This window comes from Brienomyrus brachyistius, unplaced genomic scaffold, assembly GCF_023856365.1.
Source record: "Brienomyrus brachyistius isolate T26 unplaced genomic scaffold, BBRACH_0.4 scaffold455, whole genome shotgun sequence".
NCBI classification, from domain to species: Eukaryota; Metazoa; Chordata; class Actinopteri; order Osteoglossiformes; family Mormyridae; genus Brienomyrus; species Brienomyrus brachyistius.
The window spans coordinates 96191-109999 of record NW_026042730.1 but is presented as its reverse complement, the minus strand read 5'-3'; the positions used below and the strand labels follow the sequence as shown (position 1 = coordinate 109999).

The window sequence follows — 13809 nt, the reverse complement described above, 5'->3', positions numbered from 1 at the left end:
CAGACAAGCTGGTACAAAAGCTTTATAATCTGGGATTGTTCACATTGCTGTCTCTCTGGATCAGGGACTTTCTTACCGACAGGCCTCAGGTGGTTAGAATTGGAGATTGTACATCAGCCACATTGGTTTTCAACACAGACACGCCGCAGGGTTGTGTGCTCAGCCCAGCACTCTTTGCACGTGTTATCTACGCATGATCGCTCTATCATCCATGACACAAATATTGTTGTGAAGTTTGCAGATGATACAACCGTGGTGGGTCTTATATCAGACAATGATGAAAGGAGAGACAACACCTAGCACTATGGTGCTCATCTTGAACACCAGCAAGACCAAAGAGGTCATTGTGGACTATAAGAGGTCCAGAAGAACTGAACGTGCTCCTATACTTTTACGTGAGGAGGCTGTGTGGACAATATCAGGTTCTTTGGTATCCACATCACATGGGATGTGACCTGGTCTTTGAACACATCTCATCTGGTAAAGAAGGCCCAACAAAGACTCTTCTCCCTCAAAAAGATGAGATGTGCTTGCTTCTCCTCCTGGCGGCTGACAAACTTCTACAGATCCTCTATAGGAAGCATTCTTTGTCGCAGAATGTGCAGAGTGTGGTGAGGCAACTGCAGAGCACAGGACAGGAAGGACCTGGCACGGGTGGTGAGAACAGCATAGGGGATCGTGGGAAGTTCTCTCCCGGACCTGGGCTCTGTATATGCTGGAAGGGTGCAGAAGAGGGCCAAATGTATAGTAGCAGATCTCACCCGCTCAGGAAATGGACTGTTTGTACCACTGCCTTTGGGAAAGCGGTACATAAGCATAAGAACATGTACCAGTAGCCTGAAATACAGCTTTCTCCCAAGAGCTGTGAAGTCCATCTGCCCCTACTGATACTCACACATACATCTACCCCTAACCTGCCCCCCTGTAGACATGCACACACACTTTCCCTTGTCCCATCAAACCAACACACTCGTATTCCTCCCCTGCAGACCCTTCCGGATTACTGGTCTCTGCAGGCATATTAGTTCAGGAAAAGTCTGGACTTCATGATGTTTTATTGCTGCTGTCTTTTATATTTAACTTTTTATTATTTAGTGTATTGTGCATTAATTTTTTCGCCTTGAAGCCGAGTCCTACCAAGAAAAATTTTGTTTTGTGTATGCATAATGACAATAAAGAATTCTACTCTCTCTCTCTGTATATATAATATATGTGTGTGTGTGTGTGTATATGTATGTATATATATATATATCTATATATATATATAAAATATGGAGGATTGTTGTGTTATAAAGTTAAAATTGTTAGTAAAAAGGGAATGCACAGTTAACCCTTTGAATACACTCTGCACAGCAATCCATAGTTCTTCCAGCAGCGAACAGTTAAGACCAGTATACTGCCCAGTGCTACTATAAACCATAATTTGAATTGACTTCTGTTATATTGAAGATATTTATCTTTTTAACTAGTAATTAAAACTAGTGATTTTTTTTTAGATATACTTTTTGGTGTGCCTCCTATGGTAAATGATGTTGAAATATCATTTGCATGTAGTGTATATGAGCATAATGTATATTTGTGTAAAAGTGTGTCAGCATTTGCCTGAGTAGTGATCTGTGTATGGTTATTTGTAGGCCTCTTACTGCTGAAGACGGAATCAGTAAAAGTAACATTCAGCTCTTTACGAGCTAAGAACACCCATTTTCTTTGTACTTAAAACTGTAATAGTCAATGCCTGGCTACAGAGCCATCGCACATTTTTAATGCCAGGAGTCTGGTTACATGACGTCAAAGGCTGCCACCAGTGCTCTCCTTCGCTTCCCTGCAGACTGCTGATTGCTGTATGTCCCCTGTAGAGTCCTCTATTTATAGTATGGCAGCAGTTTCATTGGTTTATGTCTGATTCGTATATAAACCTGTTGAGATTAGTAGAGGATTGAGGCAGATGGCAAGTAATTAATAAAGGTGCATGTTTTTGCTATTTTTTTTTCTGCCTCTGTGTTTCTTTTTTTATCAATTATTGATTGCAGAGGACTGAAAAGTTGTCAGTAGTTTGAATACTTTTGAATTTGTGTTTTTTTTTTTTTAGCAGTGTTTGTGCTTTAGCTTTGAACAACCAAGGCTTGTTCACTTCCAAGATCTATATATATAACTCAGTAGTCAGTCCAATGCAAATTTACTCACTAGTATAGGTGTTATTAGCATGGATGTGCATCTTGTCTCAGTCATGCGCTTCTTGTTCCATTTCATATTTGATTGTACAATTATAGACATCATTGTGGATCTATACCCCAGTTCTCATAGTTTCTTTGTCTCTATTCTTTAAATGAATATATGTGATCATCTAAACCTGATAGCTAGTTTTAAATGTAGGAAATTTTCTCTTGGTTTCAAAATGCATCTGAATTCCCTTCAGTCTCATTCAGTAATCTCCGTCATTAAGGCTAATTAGCTGCGCATACAGTACGTGCTAGGTGAGCTACTGCATTGCAACATCACTTAGATGTTTAGGGAGGAATCTCAGTGGAAAACTGTTATCAAAGTGAGATTGATACTGTAGACAAAGGCTGTGCTGAATCTCATTAGCACTGAAATCCTATTGTTTTCTGGGAGCAATTGGAGATTAGTGTGGAGATGCCTTCGGTTGAAATCTGTCCGCCATCTTGGTATATGATACGCTTTAGTTTGGACTTGGGGTGTTTTCATGCGGGGAGAGGGATGAAGAGGTTGTTGAGTGTAATAGTTTTTACTTTCCTCACTGTCTGAGTCAAAGCCAAAGGCAAGAGGAGCCACTCTGCTGCAGTAAGCTCTGTGGCCCAGAACAGAGATATGAAACCACTCCTGAACTCTTCAGCACACGAGAAGAGGTGTTAAACATCAGCGGATTAAATGTCAAAATGATGGCATAAATGTAACGTGTAGCTCACTACTGAGTGAATATCTTTGTAATCTGAGATCAGTAATGGGAGCTTTTATTTTTGTAACCCTTAGAATCATTGTGATTTCCCTTTTTGTAGGTTGTACTGATCTACAGAGTCTTGCTTTTATCACATTTCGATATTTAATGACGCATTGCATGAATTAAAGATGCAAGACATGTGACACTAACATCTGTCCTCCCCTACACGTGATAGCTGTAACTGCCCACCCCTCCCTCTTTCCATCAGACTACCCTGTAGGAATGCTGATAGTACAATGAAGCCAGTGGATGGTGTATCGCATCCAGGTGCCCGAGAGGGGCATGTCTGGGTTTTCTACATACCCAGGAGGACCTTGAGGAGAGTTGCAGTTCCCCCCAGTGACCTTTCACCTCACTGACATTGAGTGAGTTCCCCTTCTGACTGCCCTGTATTTAAACATCTCAGACAAACTATATGTCCTGCTTCCTCTGTGTCTAAAAGTGTCCTTATTTAATCATATTTAGTGGTTCTGTATTTTAAAGGTTTGTTTTTCTTAATAAATTTGTATGTATATGGTCTTTATGAAGTAAAACACAACTGCCTAAACATTTCATTTATATCAACTTTATACTAAAGCTAAAACAACGGCTACTTCTAAAAAAGCTATTTCTTTGGTCGTATTTTTTGATCTCTGAAAATGTGTAAGATGGAAGGAACACGGGCTGCTTCCTGTCATGTGATGATGAATTTGTCGATCTCGGTATGCATTGAATCTCTGCTCTACGTCAGGCGTGCCCTGTATCTGCACCGAGAATCTTGTGCTTCCTGTCTGGGCATGGTGTTGCTGGTTCAGGAGGGCAAGTTCACAAATGGATGGATTCCTTTGCTAGAAGCAGCGAAGCAGCAGAGCCAGGCAAGAAACAAGCAGCAGACCAGTTCTGCTGTCCTCATCTTTGAATTGTAATTGTTTTATTCTGTACACCCCATAATTAATCTCATACATGTATGCAACTGTAATTAATTCCAGTTAATGATACTTTGCTTGGGGGAGGAAAACATTCCAAAAGCCAAGTGAAACTGATGAGTATGCAGTATTGTCTAACTTGTTTGCACTCCTTTTTAAATCAGATTTTCTTTTTGTTGCAGATGGTGTGCTGCTATGCTCATTGAGTCGAAAGCAGGCTAACCGTTGACAGGTCCTCCTAAGCCGGAGAACCTCTATCTAAGCCTTTTGCACTTTCAATAGTATATATATTTTTACTTGATTGAATACCTGAAACACTAGAACTGAAGGAAAAATGCGTCACATACATGTGGATATTGCACGTAAAGAGGCCCCGGTGGAACTTCCAGAGCAACAGGGGGACTTGCCTTCCTCTAATGGGGTCATGGTTGCCGCTGGGACTAGACATACGCTGACCAGACCCTTTGGGGATGAGGAAATCAAATTGCAAAAGGTCTATCAGCTTTCAATCTTCTCCCAGATGGGGCGATTCAGTGAGGTCTCTGAAGAGCAGAGGATATTGAGGCCTGGAATGAAGAGAGGACTGGAAGGGCCATTGCAGAGCTGTAAGCGTCCTCACCTGGAAGGGGAGTATACTGAAGTCAAGTCCACGTATGAATCTCCTGTGGAGGTTCTAGAGGGTGAAATATTGTGTGGGCAGCATTTCTCCTGCACTGCCACACACTTGATTGAGCACACAGATGGTGTGCCCACCCAAGCCTGCTCCCAGCCCGCCTTACCTAACATCCCCTTAAAACATCCAACACAGCACAATCAAAATGGGCTTGTCCCAAATGCACAGACCACGCACTCCTCCGGAAACAAGCTCCTGGCAGTAGATTCTGTTCAACTCCGAAGCCCTGTTTCCCAAACTTTCCTGGCCAGGAACACAGCACAATCAGTGTGTGCTATGCCTGACTGCACCCTAGGTGACCTGGGTACTGAAGGCTGTATCAAGAGAGGCTCTGCAGAACCGCAATTGCCCAGCAATGCAGAGCTCACTGACCAGGCATTTGGAGTTCCAGCACTATCTATTACCTCAGACCTCCAAAGACACTTTGAGCTTAGGGATATGCAGGCTAACCGAGAATCAAGTCCCCTGAAGTCCAATGGTTTGCAGGCTGTCCACACCAATGGTCTGGCATCCTCAGAGAAAACCCCTGTATCCCTACCAATACCTTCTTCCAGCCTGTCTACTCCTAGTACGTGCTCCGCTAGGAAAAAGCTTCTGTCTTCCAGTGATACAGGGGAGTCCTGCTCTGAAGACGAAGGCCCGTCTACCTCCAAGAGAAGCCGTCGAGGCCTGCAGGCCCCCGGCTTGTGCCTTGGAGCCTTCCGCAGTACTGATGCCAAGGCTGCCCCCTTTTGGAACCACCTGCTGCCCTCCACTCAGGAGCAGCCCAAGGTGAGCGCTGTCTTTGCTAATGTAACCTCATTATGTGCGGATGAGAGGAAGGAATAGGGATTCTACAATGGTGGTGAGGAACAGACATGATAGATAGGTGTTTCAGCATTTGTTGCCTAGAAAACAAGGAAGCAAAATGGGTAGTGGGTAATGAGTGGACGTGTTACCTGACTCCTCCCCCCAGAATGTCCTTACCCCCTCCCTCTATACACACTGATTCTTACCTATTTATGTTGGGGGGGGGGGGGGGGATTTGCTTTTTTTTTCTTTTTCCCCCACCAACCCACTGAAAATGAGCTTACGACCCACTTGCTCAGAAACACTGGTTGAATCGTTGTACTCATTTACAATCTTATTTCCAAAAAACCTGGAATGTTGTATAAAATATTGAAGAGAATTCATTGACTGGCAAATCATTTAAACCCTGTATTTAATTGAAGATATTGTAAATACAGCATAGCAAATTTTGAAACTGAGCAACCAGCAATGCATTTCAAAAATGTTGGGACAGTGGCATTTTTCCACTGTGCTGCATCACCTCATTTAACATTAAGTGTCTGGGAACTGAGACCAGATGCTGGAGTTTTGAAAGTGAAATGTTGTCCCATTCTTGCTTGTAGGATTTCAGCTGCTCAGCAGTTCAGGGTCTTCATTGTCGTATCTTTTGTTTCATAATGTGACTAAATATTTTCAGTGGGTGACAAGACTGGAATGCAGACAGGCAAGTTTAGTGCCCAGACTCATTTACTACTGAGCCGTGCTATTGTCATACGTGTAGAATGCAGGTTGGCATTGTCTTCATGAAATTAGCCAGGCCTTCCCTGAAAGGCTAGATGACAGCATATGTTACTCTAAAACCTGTGTATCATTCAGCATTAATGGTGCCTTCCCAGTTATGCAAGGTACCCAAGCTTAAGGCTGTGCGATATGACAAATATATGACATATATTGGATGACAAAATAAAAATGTCTATCGTTTCATATTATGCTCTATCGTTTATTTTGTGGTGTCGCAAAATACACTATTTACAGCAACATTTTTTTATCATTTGGATGAAAGTTTTTAAGATTACATGCCACTACATGGTACGTGGTACTTGTATGGAAGGTTTTATTGGATTTGGTCTTCTGTGGGTTACACATAATAATCTACAAATATATACTCTGATCCATAAATATTTAACTATCCACAAATATGTATTTTTAAATTTTGTGTTTGTATAAAATCATATCCACAAAAATAGAGCAATTTGTAAGCTTTGCCCATTTGTAGATTACGTCCAGTGTATTTGAGGATCACGTTACGTTTGATTACCCTCCTATTTATTTGTACGAACACTGAAATATATAATGCTAATTTTACCGCAGTGTTGGAGTTATGGTTTAAATTTGAATCCACTTTCTGGAATATTTCAACATAGATCCATGTATCTCCATATACATGACAAAGCGAAAATACCAGGGAGGTTTTGGGTCTAAACCTTAACTATGACACGGTGGTAAAGTTAGCTTTATATTCACAGAAGACCAATAAAACCTTCCACACAAGTATCACGTACCATGTAGTGATATCAGATTACCACATAAACATAAATATTCCATCTGTAATATCTTTCAACAAAAGCAAGCAACACCACTTCATTTTTCCAAATTTCTTCATGGGTGAATTTTAATATTTAAATGATTGTGTGTGCATTTCACCTTCAATAGCCCAGCTGTCTTGTTTTAATGGTAATATATTTGTGGATCACGTTACATTCGTGAATTAACTCATTTTTATTTGCAGACTTTTGTCCAATTCCTACCACAGCTGATCTGTAGAAAAAAATCCATAAATACGTGCAGCCGTGGTATATATCGTTATCAGGATAATGAGATGAGTTGTATCAGGATATGAGATTTTGGTCATATCGCATGGCCCTACACAACCCATGGACACACACGAGCCCCCATATCACCATGGATGCTGGCTTTTGGACTATCTGCTGATATCAAGCTGGATGGTCCAACTCGTCTTTAGCTTGGAGGTTGCTGCATCCATGTTTTCCCAAACTGATTTTCAAATTTTGATTCACTTCACCACAGGAGACTTTTCTACTTTGCTTAGTCCACACCAATGGCCCAGAGAAGGCGGTGGTGTGTCTGGATCTTGTGTATATATGGTTTCTTCCTTATATGGGAGAGTTTTAAATTGCGTTTATGGATGGAGTGACAAACTGTTTTCACAGACAATGGATTCTGAGGTGTTCCTGACATCATGCAGTGATTTTGACTCTAGAATCATGTCTGTTTTTAATGCAGTGTCGCCTGAGGACCCGCAGATCAAGTCTGCCTAATGTTGGTTTTCAGCCTTGTCCCTTGCGTACAGAGATTTCTCCAGATTCTCTAAAAGATGCAGATGATATTATGTACTGTGGATGATGAAATCCCCAAATTCTTTGCAATATTACGTTGAGAAGCGTTATTGTTGAATTGTTGTACTATTTGTCCGTGTGGTCTTTCACAGTGGTGAACCCCTCCCCATTTTTACTTTGGAAAAATCTCTGGGGTGCTCTTTTTATTCCCAATATTTAAGTTACAGTCAATGCATCAAATTCTATATCTGCAATCTTGTACAAAATTCAAAACTCGAATGTTCATGTCTGTTACAGAGTTCAAGCAACTGTTCCAAAGTGGGATCGAGACTTAAAAGCAGCATTCGCTTAAAATCGTAAGTGTCCCCTGAAATCAATTTTAGCTGCTCAATGTCCCTGGAAAACAGTTTGAATGTAAAAGCATGTCTTTTAAAGATGTTTTCAATAGAAAACTAAATATGTAAAGCTGAATGTCATACCAGATTGTGACAGTTGTTTAACACTCTGGCAACTGCAAGTCAAAGAAATAAGTAAATGCCTGTACAGGAACTTGCAGTTCATCAGACTGGAGTATACGAGTATCAGATATGTACCCATGCAATGAAATCAAATGCATCAATCTAGTTCCCCTAAATGTTTTTAAGAATACATTTGAGGCGTAGTGGTGGGGTGGTTAAATTGCGTTAATGGGCTTTAAGGCAGACTGTCTTTTCTCTCACTGCCTGCATCCAAATGTGTCTCCTATTAATACAGACGTCAGCTGCGCAGTGGACGCAGGCGAGAAATCAGCAGCCCCTCTCGCTCCAGCTGGCCTTCTGTCTCTATTAGCCGCTCCCTCCTGGGCAACTTTGAGGTACTCTAACAGTCCTACCCGTCACTGTGTTCCTCGTTGGTTCTAAACACTGATCTTTACACATACAATGGATTTTTTCCTCTCCGGTTCCCTTAGTGGGGTGTCACCTGTGTGTCTACCTGTCTGCCCAGGAATCTATTCTGAAGGGCCGCTTCTCGCCGTCGGGTCAGATTGAGGGCTTCACTGCCGAGATTGGAGCTAGTGGATCCTACTTCCCACAGCACGCCACCCTGCCTGTCCAAGTCACCTACTACGACATCTCTGAGCACAGCGCCCCATCCCCCTTCCTGGTAATAACATAAAGTGTTACAATGGTGGAATGTGGTTCAGTGGGCCAAGCCTCTGTGCCTTTGATCAGAAGGTCGCCAGTTTGAGCCCAGCCTTGGCAGAATAGTCACATGACTGTGGGCCCTTGAGCAAGGCCCATAACCCTCAGCCTCATGGGCGCCTCTGCAGGTGGCCTCCCTTTGCCGTGATCCCCAAGTCTGTGTTATGGAGAGCATGATGGGGTAGGGGAAAAGAGAATTTCCCCACGAGTTCAGTAAAAGTTCAGTGTAAGATTTTGCCTTCCTGGTGAAGTTTTATTCATTCATTCATTCATTCATTAAAAGCCACAAAAGTCATCCTGTATATCTGTACCATAAGTAATTGAACGTTTTAAAATCTGATTTATCATTTTGTTTATCCCAAATTAATCATGAACTGTTTATGTTCAATTGTATTTTTCTTGTACTGACAGAATTACAGTTTTGTATAGCGTAAAGGTACTTGGTAATGTATCAAGCTGAATATCCGTATGTCTGTTGAGAACATCATGGTTTGCCATGGTTGTTCCAGGGAGTGATCTACCTAGAGGCTCTGGGAAAGAAGGGCTACAGCATCCCCAAAGCAGGGACACTCCAAGTGGTGAGTCTTACTTGATTATGTTCTTTATTATGATTATGTTCATTTTTTTTCTTTGTTTCTGTTCCTTTTGTACGTTTTAGCCCGTGGCGGTCGGTGCTCTAAATTGTATATCATTTTTACCACTGTATATGTTCTCTTTCTTTGTTTTCCCCTCCCTATCCTAGACCTTATTTAACCCCAACAAAACAGTGGTGAAGATGTTCCTGGTGACATATGACTTTGGGGATATGCCTGTAAATCACATGACCTTCCTGCGCCACCGCATCTTCCTGGTCCCTGTTGAGGAAGCAGAAGGACAAGTGGCTAATGTAGAGGGAACGGCCATGGATAGGAAGAAAATTCTCTGCTACCTGATGCACCTCAGGTAATATATGAGGATATGCTTACATTTCAACATATTGAAATGTCAGTGTTGTCAACTGTCACGCATTTGGCGCTACTCATGGTTTCAGATTGTCCTGCTCAGGCTAGAAATCTGTATTATTCCATTATAAACTTTAAATTAGCTACACCAAAAGCATTGGAGTAGTTTGCAAACCCTACAGACTATTGCAAGGTGGTAAAACTGTTACATACATGTAAATGCATGTGTGTGTCTATGCAGACTAATCTTGAATTAAAAATTTCATGCTGACTAAAGCTGGCAAGCCGGAAAATTTTTCTGTATTCCAGTTTTTAACTAAAGCTTCTTTTTGTAACACCTGAACCTCTGAAGTTGAGCCTCTTGGAGAACACAAATGGAGAAGCGTGTTCAGAAGTAGACAGCTGAATATATTTCTAAAGTGTAGGAAGAGTTCTGATCACTAAAATGTAGGGAGGCACTGACGAATGTTTTATGTTGCATTTTGTAAAAGAGCTGTTACAACCACAGACGAAATGTTTCAGAGACAATCCACTTGATGTACTCGGGCCAGCTATGCATTAACTAATGTAGTGCATATGTTTTGTACTTTGATGTGAATTGTAATTACATTCAATAATAATTTCTTCTGTTTTCAGATTCCAGAGCTCCAAATCTGGGAAAATCTATTTGCACGATAATATACGGCTGCTATTCTCCCGCAAATCCATTGAGGTAGACACGGGAATCCCTTACGAGCTGAAATCCTTCACCGAGGTGCCAAAAAACCCCAAATATTCCCCTCGAATGTGATGACTGCCCCCCCCAAATCAGTTACTAGTGGACTAAGGAGCAGAAAAAAGGACTGCTTATATGTGAAAAGAAAGAGATGGAGAAATTTGAAAGACAAGCACCCTTCACAAGACTGAATTCAGTGTTAACCTACATGCCTCGTAACAAAACCCGCTTTCTGCTACTGCTGTTTTAGTGACAGTATTGCTCTTTATTCTGCTTACACCCTCATGGGACCCGCATCCCTGTCCCTGCAGCAGAATGGATGGCTGGCTGCTCTGTGGCTCAGCCCAGTGCCTCAGTCACGCACAGGGCATCCCACACGGCCCACTTTTCTAATTGCCGTCTGTGTCAAAACATATCTGGGAAAAAGAGTCAAACAAAATAAATGGGTGAAATTCCAAATGACATTGGAAGGTTGCCGTTCTGAGAAATAAAATGGGAAAGGTTTTGTTTATGGGGCGACCTCTTTATCGTAATGAACCATACCACTTGTGTTTTGGCAGAAATCGTCCAATAAAACCTATTGTCTTACCCATGGGAACAGTAGCATTGTAATGAGGGAGAATGGGTTAGTTGATGCTTTGTTCCTTATCTGGTCTTTTTTTTTGTGTACATAGAGTGCAATTGTGTATTAGACCTGTTACCATTAAGTGACAGGCCAATAAATAATGCTGTTTAATTTATTAGTATAGCTTAAAGCAATATGCTGCACAGTTAGTATGTAATGTTGATTTGAAGTCCTTAATGTACAGTGAATTCTACAACAGTAGTATGAACAACAAGGAAAGGCATTTGTGTGGTTGGAGTATCAACCTAAAGGCATACTTCATATATATATATATATAGATAACATATATATAATTTTCATTTCTATTCCAGCTCCACGCCTTGCATTAAAGCTGAGCATTGAGCTGGAAAGTTATTTCATCTGCTGGCGTTCTGTCATTTATTTTCTGCCTTGTAATTTCTGTTGTGCAAGAATCCGGGCAATTAGAATTCTGTGCTGTATTCACTGCTAGCTCACAATCATTAGCTACCTGATAAGATCCTAAGACCCAGAGGTATTAAACACCAGGAATGACTGTCCAGAGCAAGGCTTTAAGCTAAGACTGCAGACTGCAAGGAACATTTTTTTGATTTAATTGTGAGATAAATTTTGAATATTTAACAAAGTTTGGATGTTTAATTTTTAACAAAATCTGGAATCCAGAAGTGTGAAACCATTTTGTTAAATTTTTGTTCAATAAAATCTATTATCTATAGTAATCTTTTACAACTCGTGCTGTTTTGAGTTTCTAGTTAGTTAAAATGCAAAATGGTAAACACTGAAAAATGAGTGCTAGAGCTTCACAAAATATTTAGTATAGGGTCCATGTTGGTTGCTTGGAGTTTTGCATTCGCCCACCAACTTATTACATAGTAGGCATTAATTACAACCAGCTGGGAACCTGTTCCATGGAGGGCCGCTGTGGGGGTGGGGTTTTGGGGTGGCCTCTCAATCAGCCAATAATAAAACGGTGGTTCTCAACTCCAGTCCTGGGGACCCTCTGTTATTGGCTAATTGAGAGGTCATCTCGAAAACCCGCAGCCATACCGGTCCTCCAATGATCAGGTTCACCGTCATTGAGTTTTCAGATATAAGGACACATTTTTCCTCACTCTCTTTCTAGGCTTTGGTACCCAGTAATGAGCTTCATCAGAAATGTTCTAAACTTATTCATCTTTCTAAGCCCAGTTAACAGCTCATTCATCATGATAACATTTCAACTTACCACAACATCATCGTAATTAGAGCAATAATTGATTGAGTGATGAATATTACACTTCCATCCATGAGGCAAATGAGGGTAGAGTTCAGAATGACCGCATTCCCCAAACATGTGACAATACCCTGAATATCTGATGGCCTTTTCTCCTGCCCTTTCATGCTGTTGATGAGGGCCTTGTATTCCTCTGCATGAGTCTTTACCATGGCAATAATGAAATTTATTTGATACAATCTAGGAATAAAAGACTTTATAAATGCATAACATGTCAGAAGATTCCAGTTGAATTCTTACTGTATATATGAAATTCTATAGTGCATTCAAAGCAGCAACCTGTGACTAAAGCCCTTCAGAGATGAAGCAGTCCCGTCAATATATCAATTCACATAACCATGAAACACAGCATTTATCCAAACTACTTCGCTGTTTCCACCTTTATGGAGCTGCATGTTTTACCGATGCGATTTAGGTTAAATCAAGAGGCTCGTTCTGGAAGCTGACACATTCATGGTTGTTTAAACAGAGTGATCATTTTCAATGGCTAAAATGACAAACCGTGAAAGGTAGTAATGTAATCACATGCCATGGATTACCTTTCTACTAAAGCGTCACCTAAGGTTGAAAAAAGAACAGTCTGATAAATGTATTCGTATGTCTTTCATTTTGTGTGACCATTTTTAGAAAACAGCATTGACTGCATGAGCTTCTTGAGTGACTCTGGTGCTTCAGCACGTTGCTGAGTACAGCCTGGGTTCAGGGCCTCATGCTTCCCTGTTATAAAAGAGCTGGCAGAAATGTTCCCAAAACACACATCATCAAGATTCTCATTCCCATTGAATATGATAGTCATTTTAAGGATGCCTTTTAAATCTTATTTTTTTGGTATCACATATTAACAAACCATGAGTATACAAAGAGACTTCATAAGCTGTCTTCCCTTCCTCCCCCCACAAGAAGTGGTCATTGTGACTTTTGTGGGGGGGGATTTAAATGTGCTCAAAATTAAGAAGGGGTAGCCAGCTGTTCTGGACAGCTATAGTCCTACTTTTACAAAACACTGTTTTGCAATTTTAATAAACCCATTTTCATCAAGAAGTAAATTGGGCTACCATCCAGAAGATTAGCTGTTAAAAGGAGTGATTAGGCGCTGAGTGGAGACCCAAAAACCTTACGGCTCTTGGGGACTTCTGGTCAATCTCTGGCAATTATTAGATAGATGATGAAAATAAATCACTACTTTCTAATCATTGAAGTTAATAAGAAAAATCAGCATGTCCATTAGCAGGAGAAGCTGAGTGGAAATGGATGGAATCATTTGAATTTCAACTGAGGGTTATTCAGTCCTTCCCTTAATATGAATCTCACAGAACTGGTCCTCAAACAAGTATTTAAAAAAAAAAACTCAAAACCAAAAATCAGAGCCCCATGCAAAAAGTTACCTCCTCCACACCATGTACACATATTTCACCATTAATGATGTTCAGTAC

At 40.9% G+C, this 13809-nt stretch overlaps 1 protein-coding gene across 1 annotated transcript; it reads left to right on the top strand.

Annotated features, from left to right (window-relative positions):
* The first annotated feature begins 4048 nt into the window (after positions 1 to 4048).
* On the top strand, positions 4049 to 11822 carry LOC125729064 (protein FAM214B-like). The gene is made up of 7 exons (XM_049005609.1): positions 4049 to 5308; positions 7960 to 8018; positions 8416 to 8515; positions 8647 to 8805; positions 9353 to 9421; positions 9586 to 9785; positions 10421 to 11822. The coding sequence occupies exons 1-7, from the start codon at positions 4199 to 4201 to the stop codon at positions 10572 to 10574; spliced, it is 1851 nt and encodes a 616-aa protein (XP_048861566.1). The 5' UTR covers positions 4049 to 4198; the 3' UTR covers positions 10575 to 11822.
* The last annotated feature ends 1987 nt before the right edge of the window (positions 11823 to 13809 follow it).

Coding starts and splice junctions, on each gene's coding strand:
- LOC125729064 (XM_049005609.1), top strand. CDS start 4,199: ATGCGTCACATACATGTGGATATTGCACGTAAAGAGGCCCCGGTGGAA. Junction 8,516..8,646: donor CCCTCCTGGGCAACTTTGAG/GTACTCTAACAG, acceptor CTGTCTGCCCAG/GAATCTATTCTGAAGGGCCG. Junction 9,422..9,585: donor AAGCAGGGACACTCCAAGTG/GTGAGTCTTACT, acceptor TCCCTATCCTAG/ACCTTATTTAACCCCAACAA.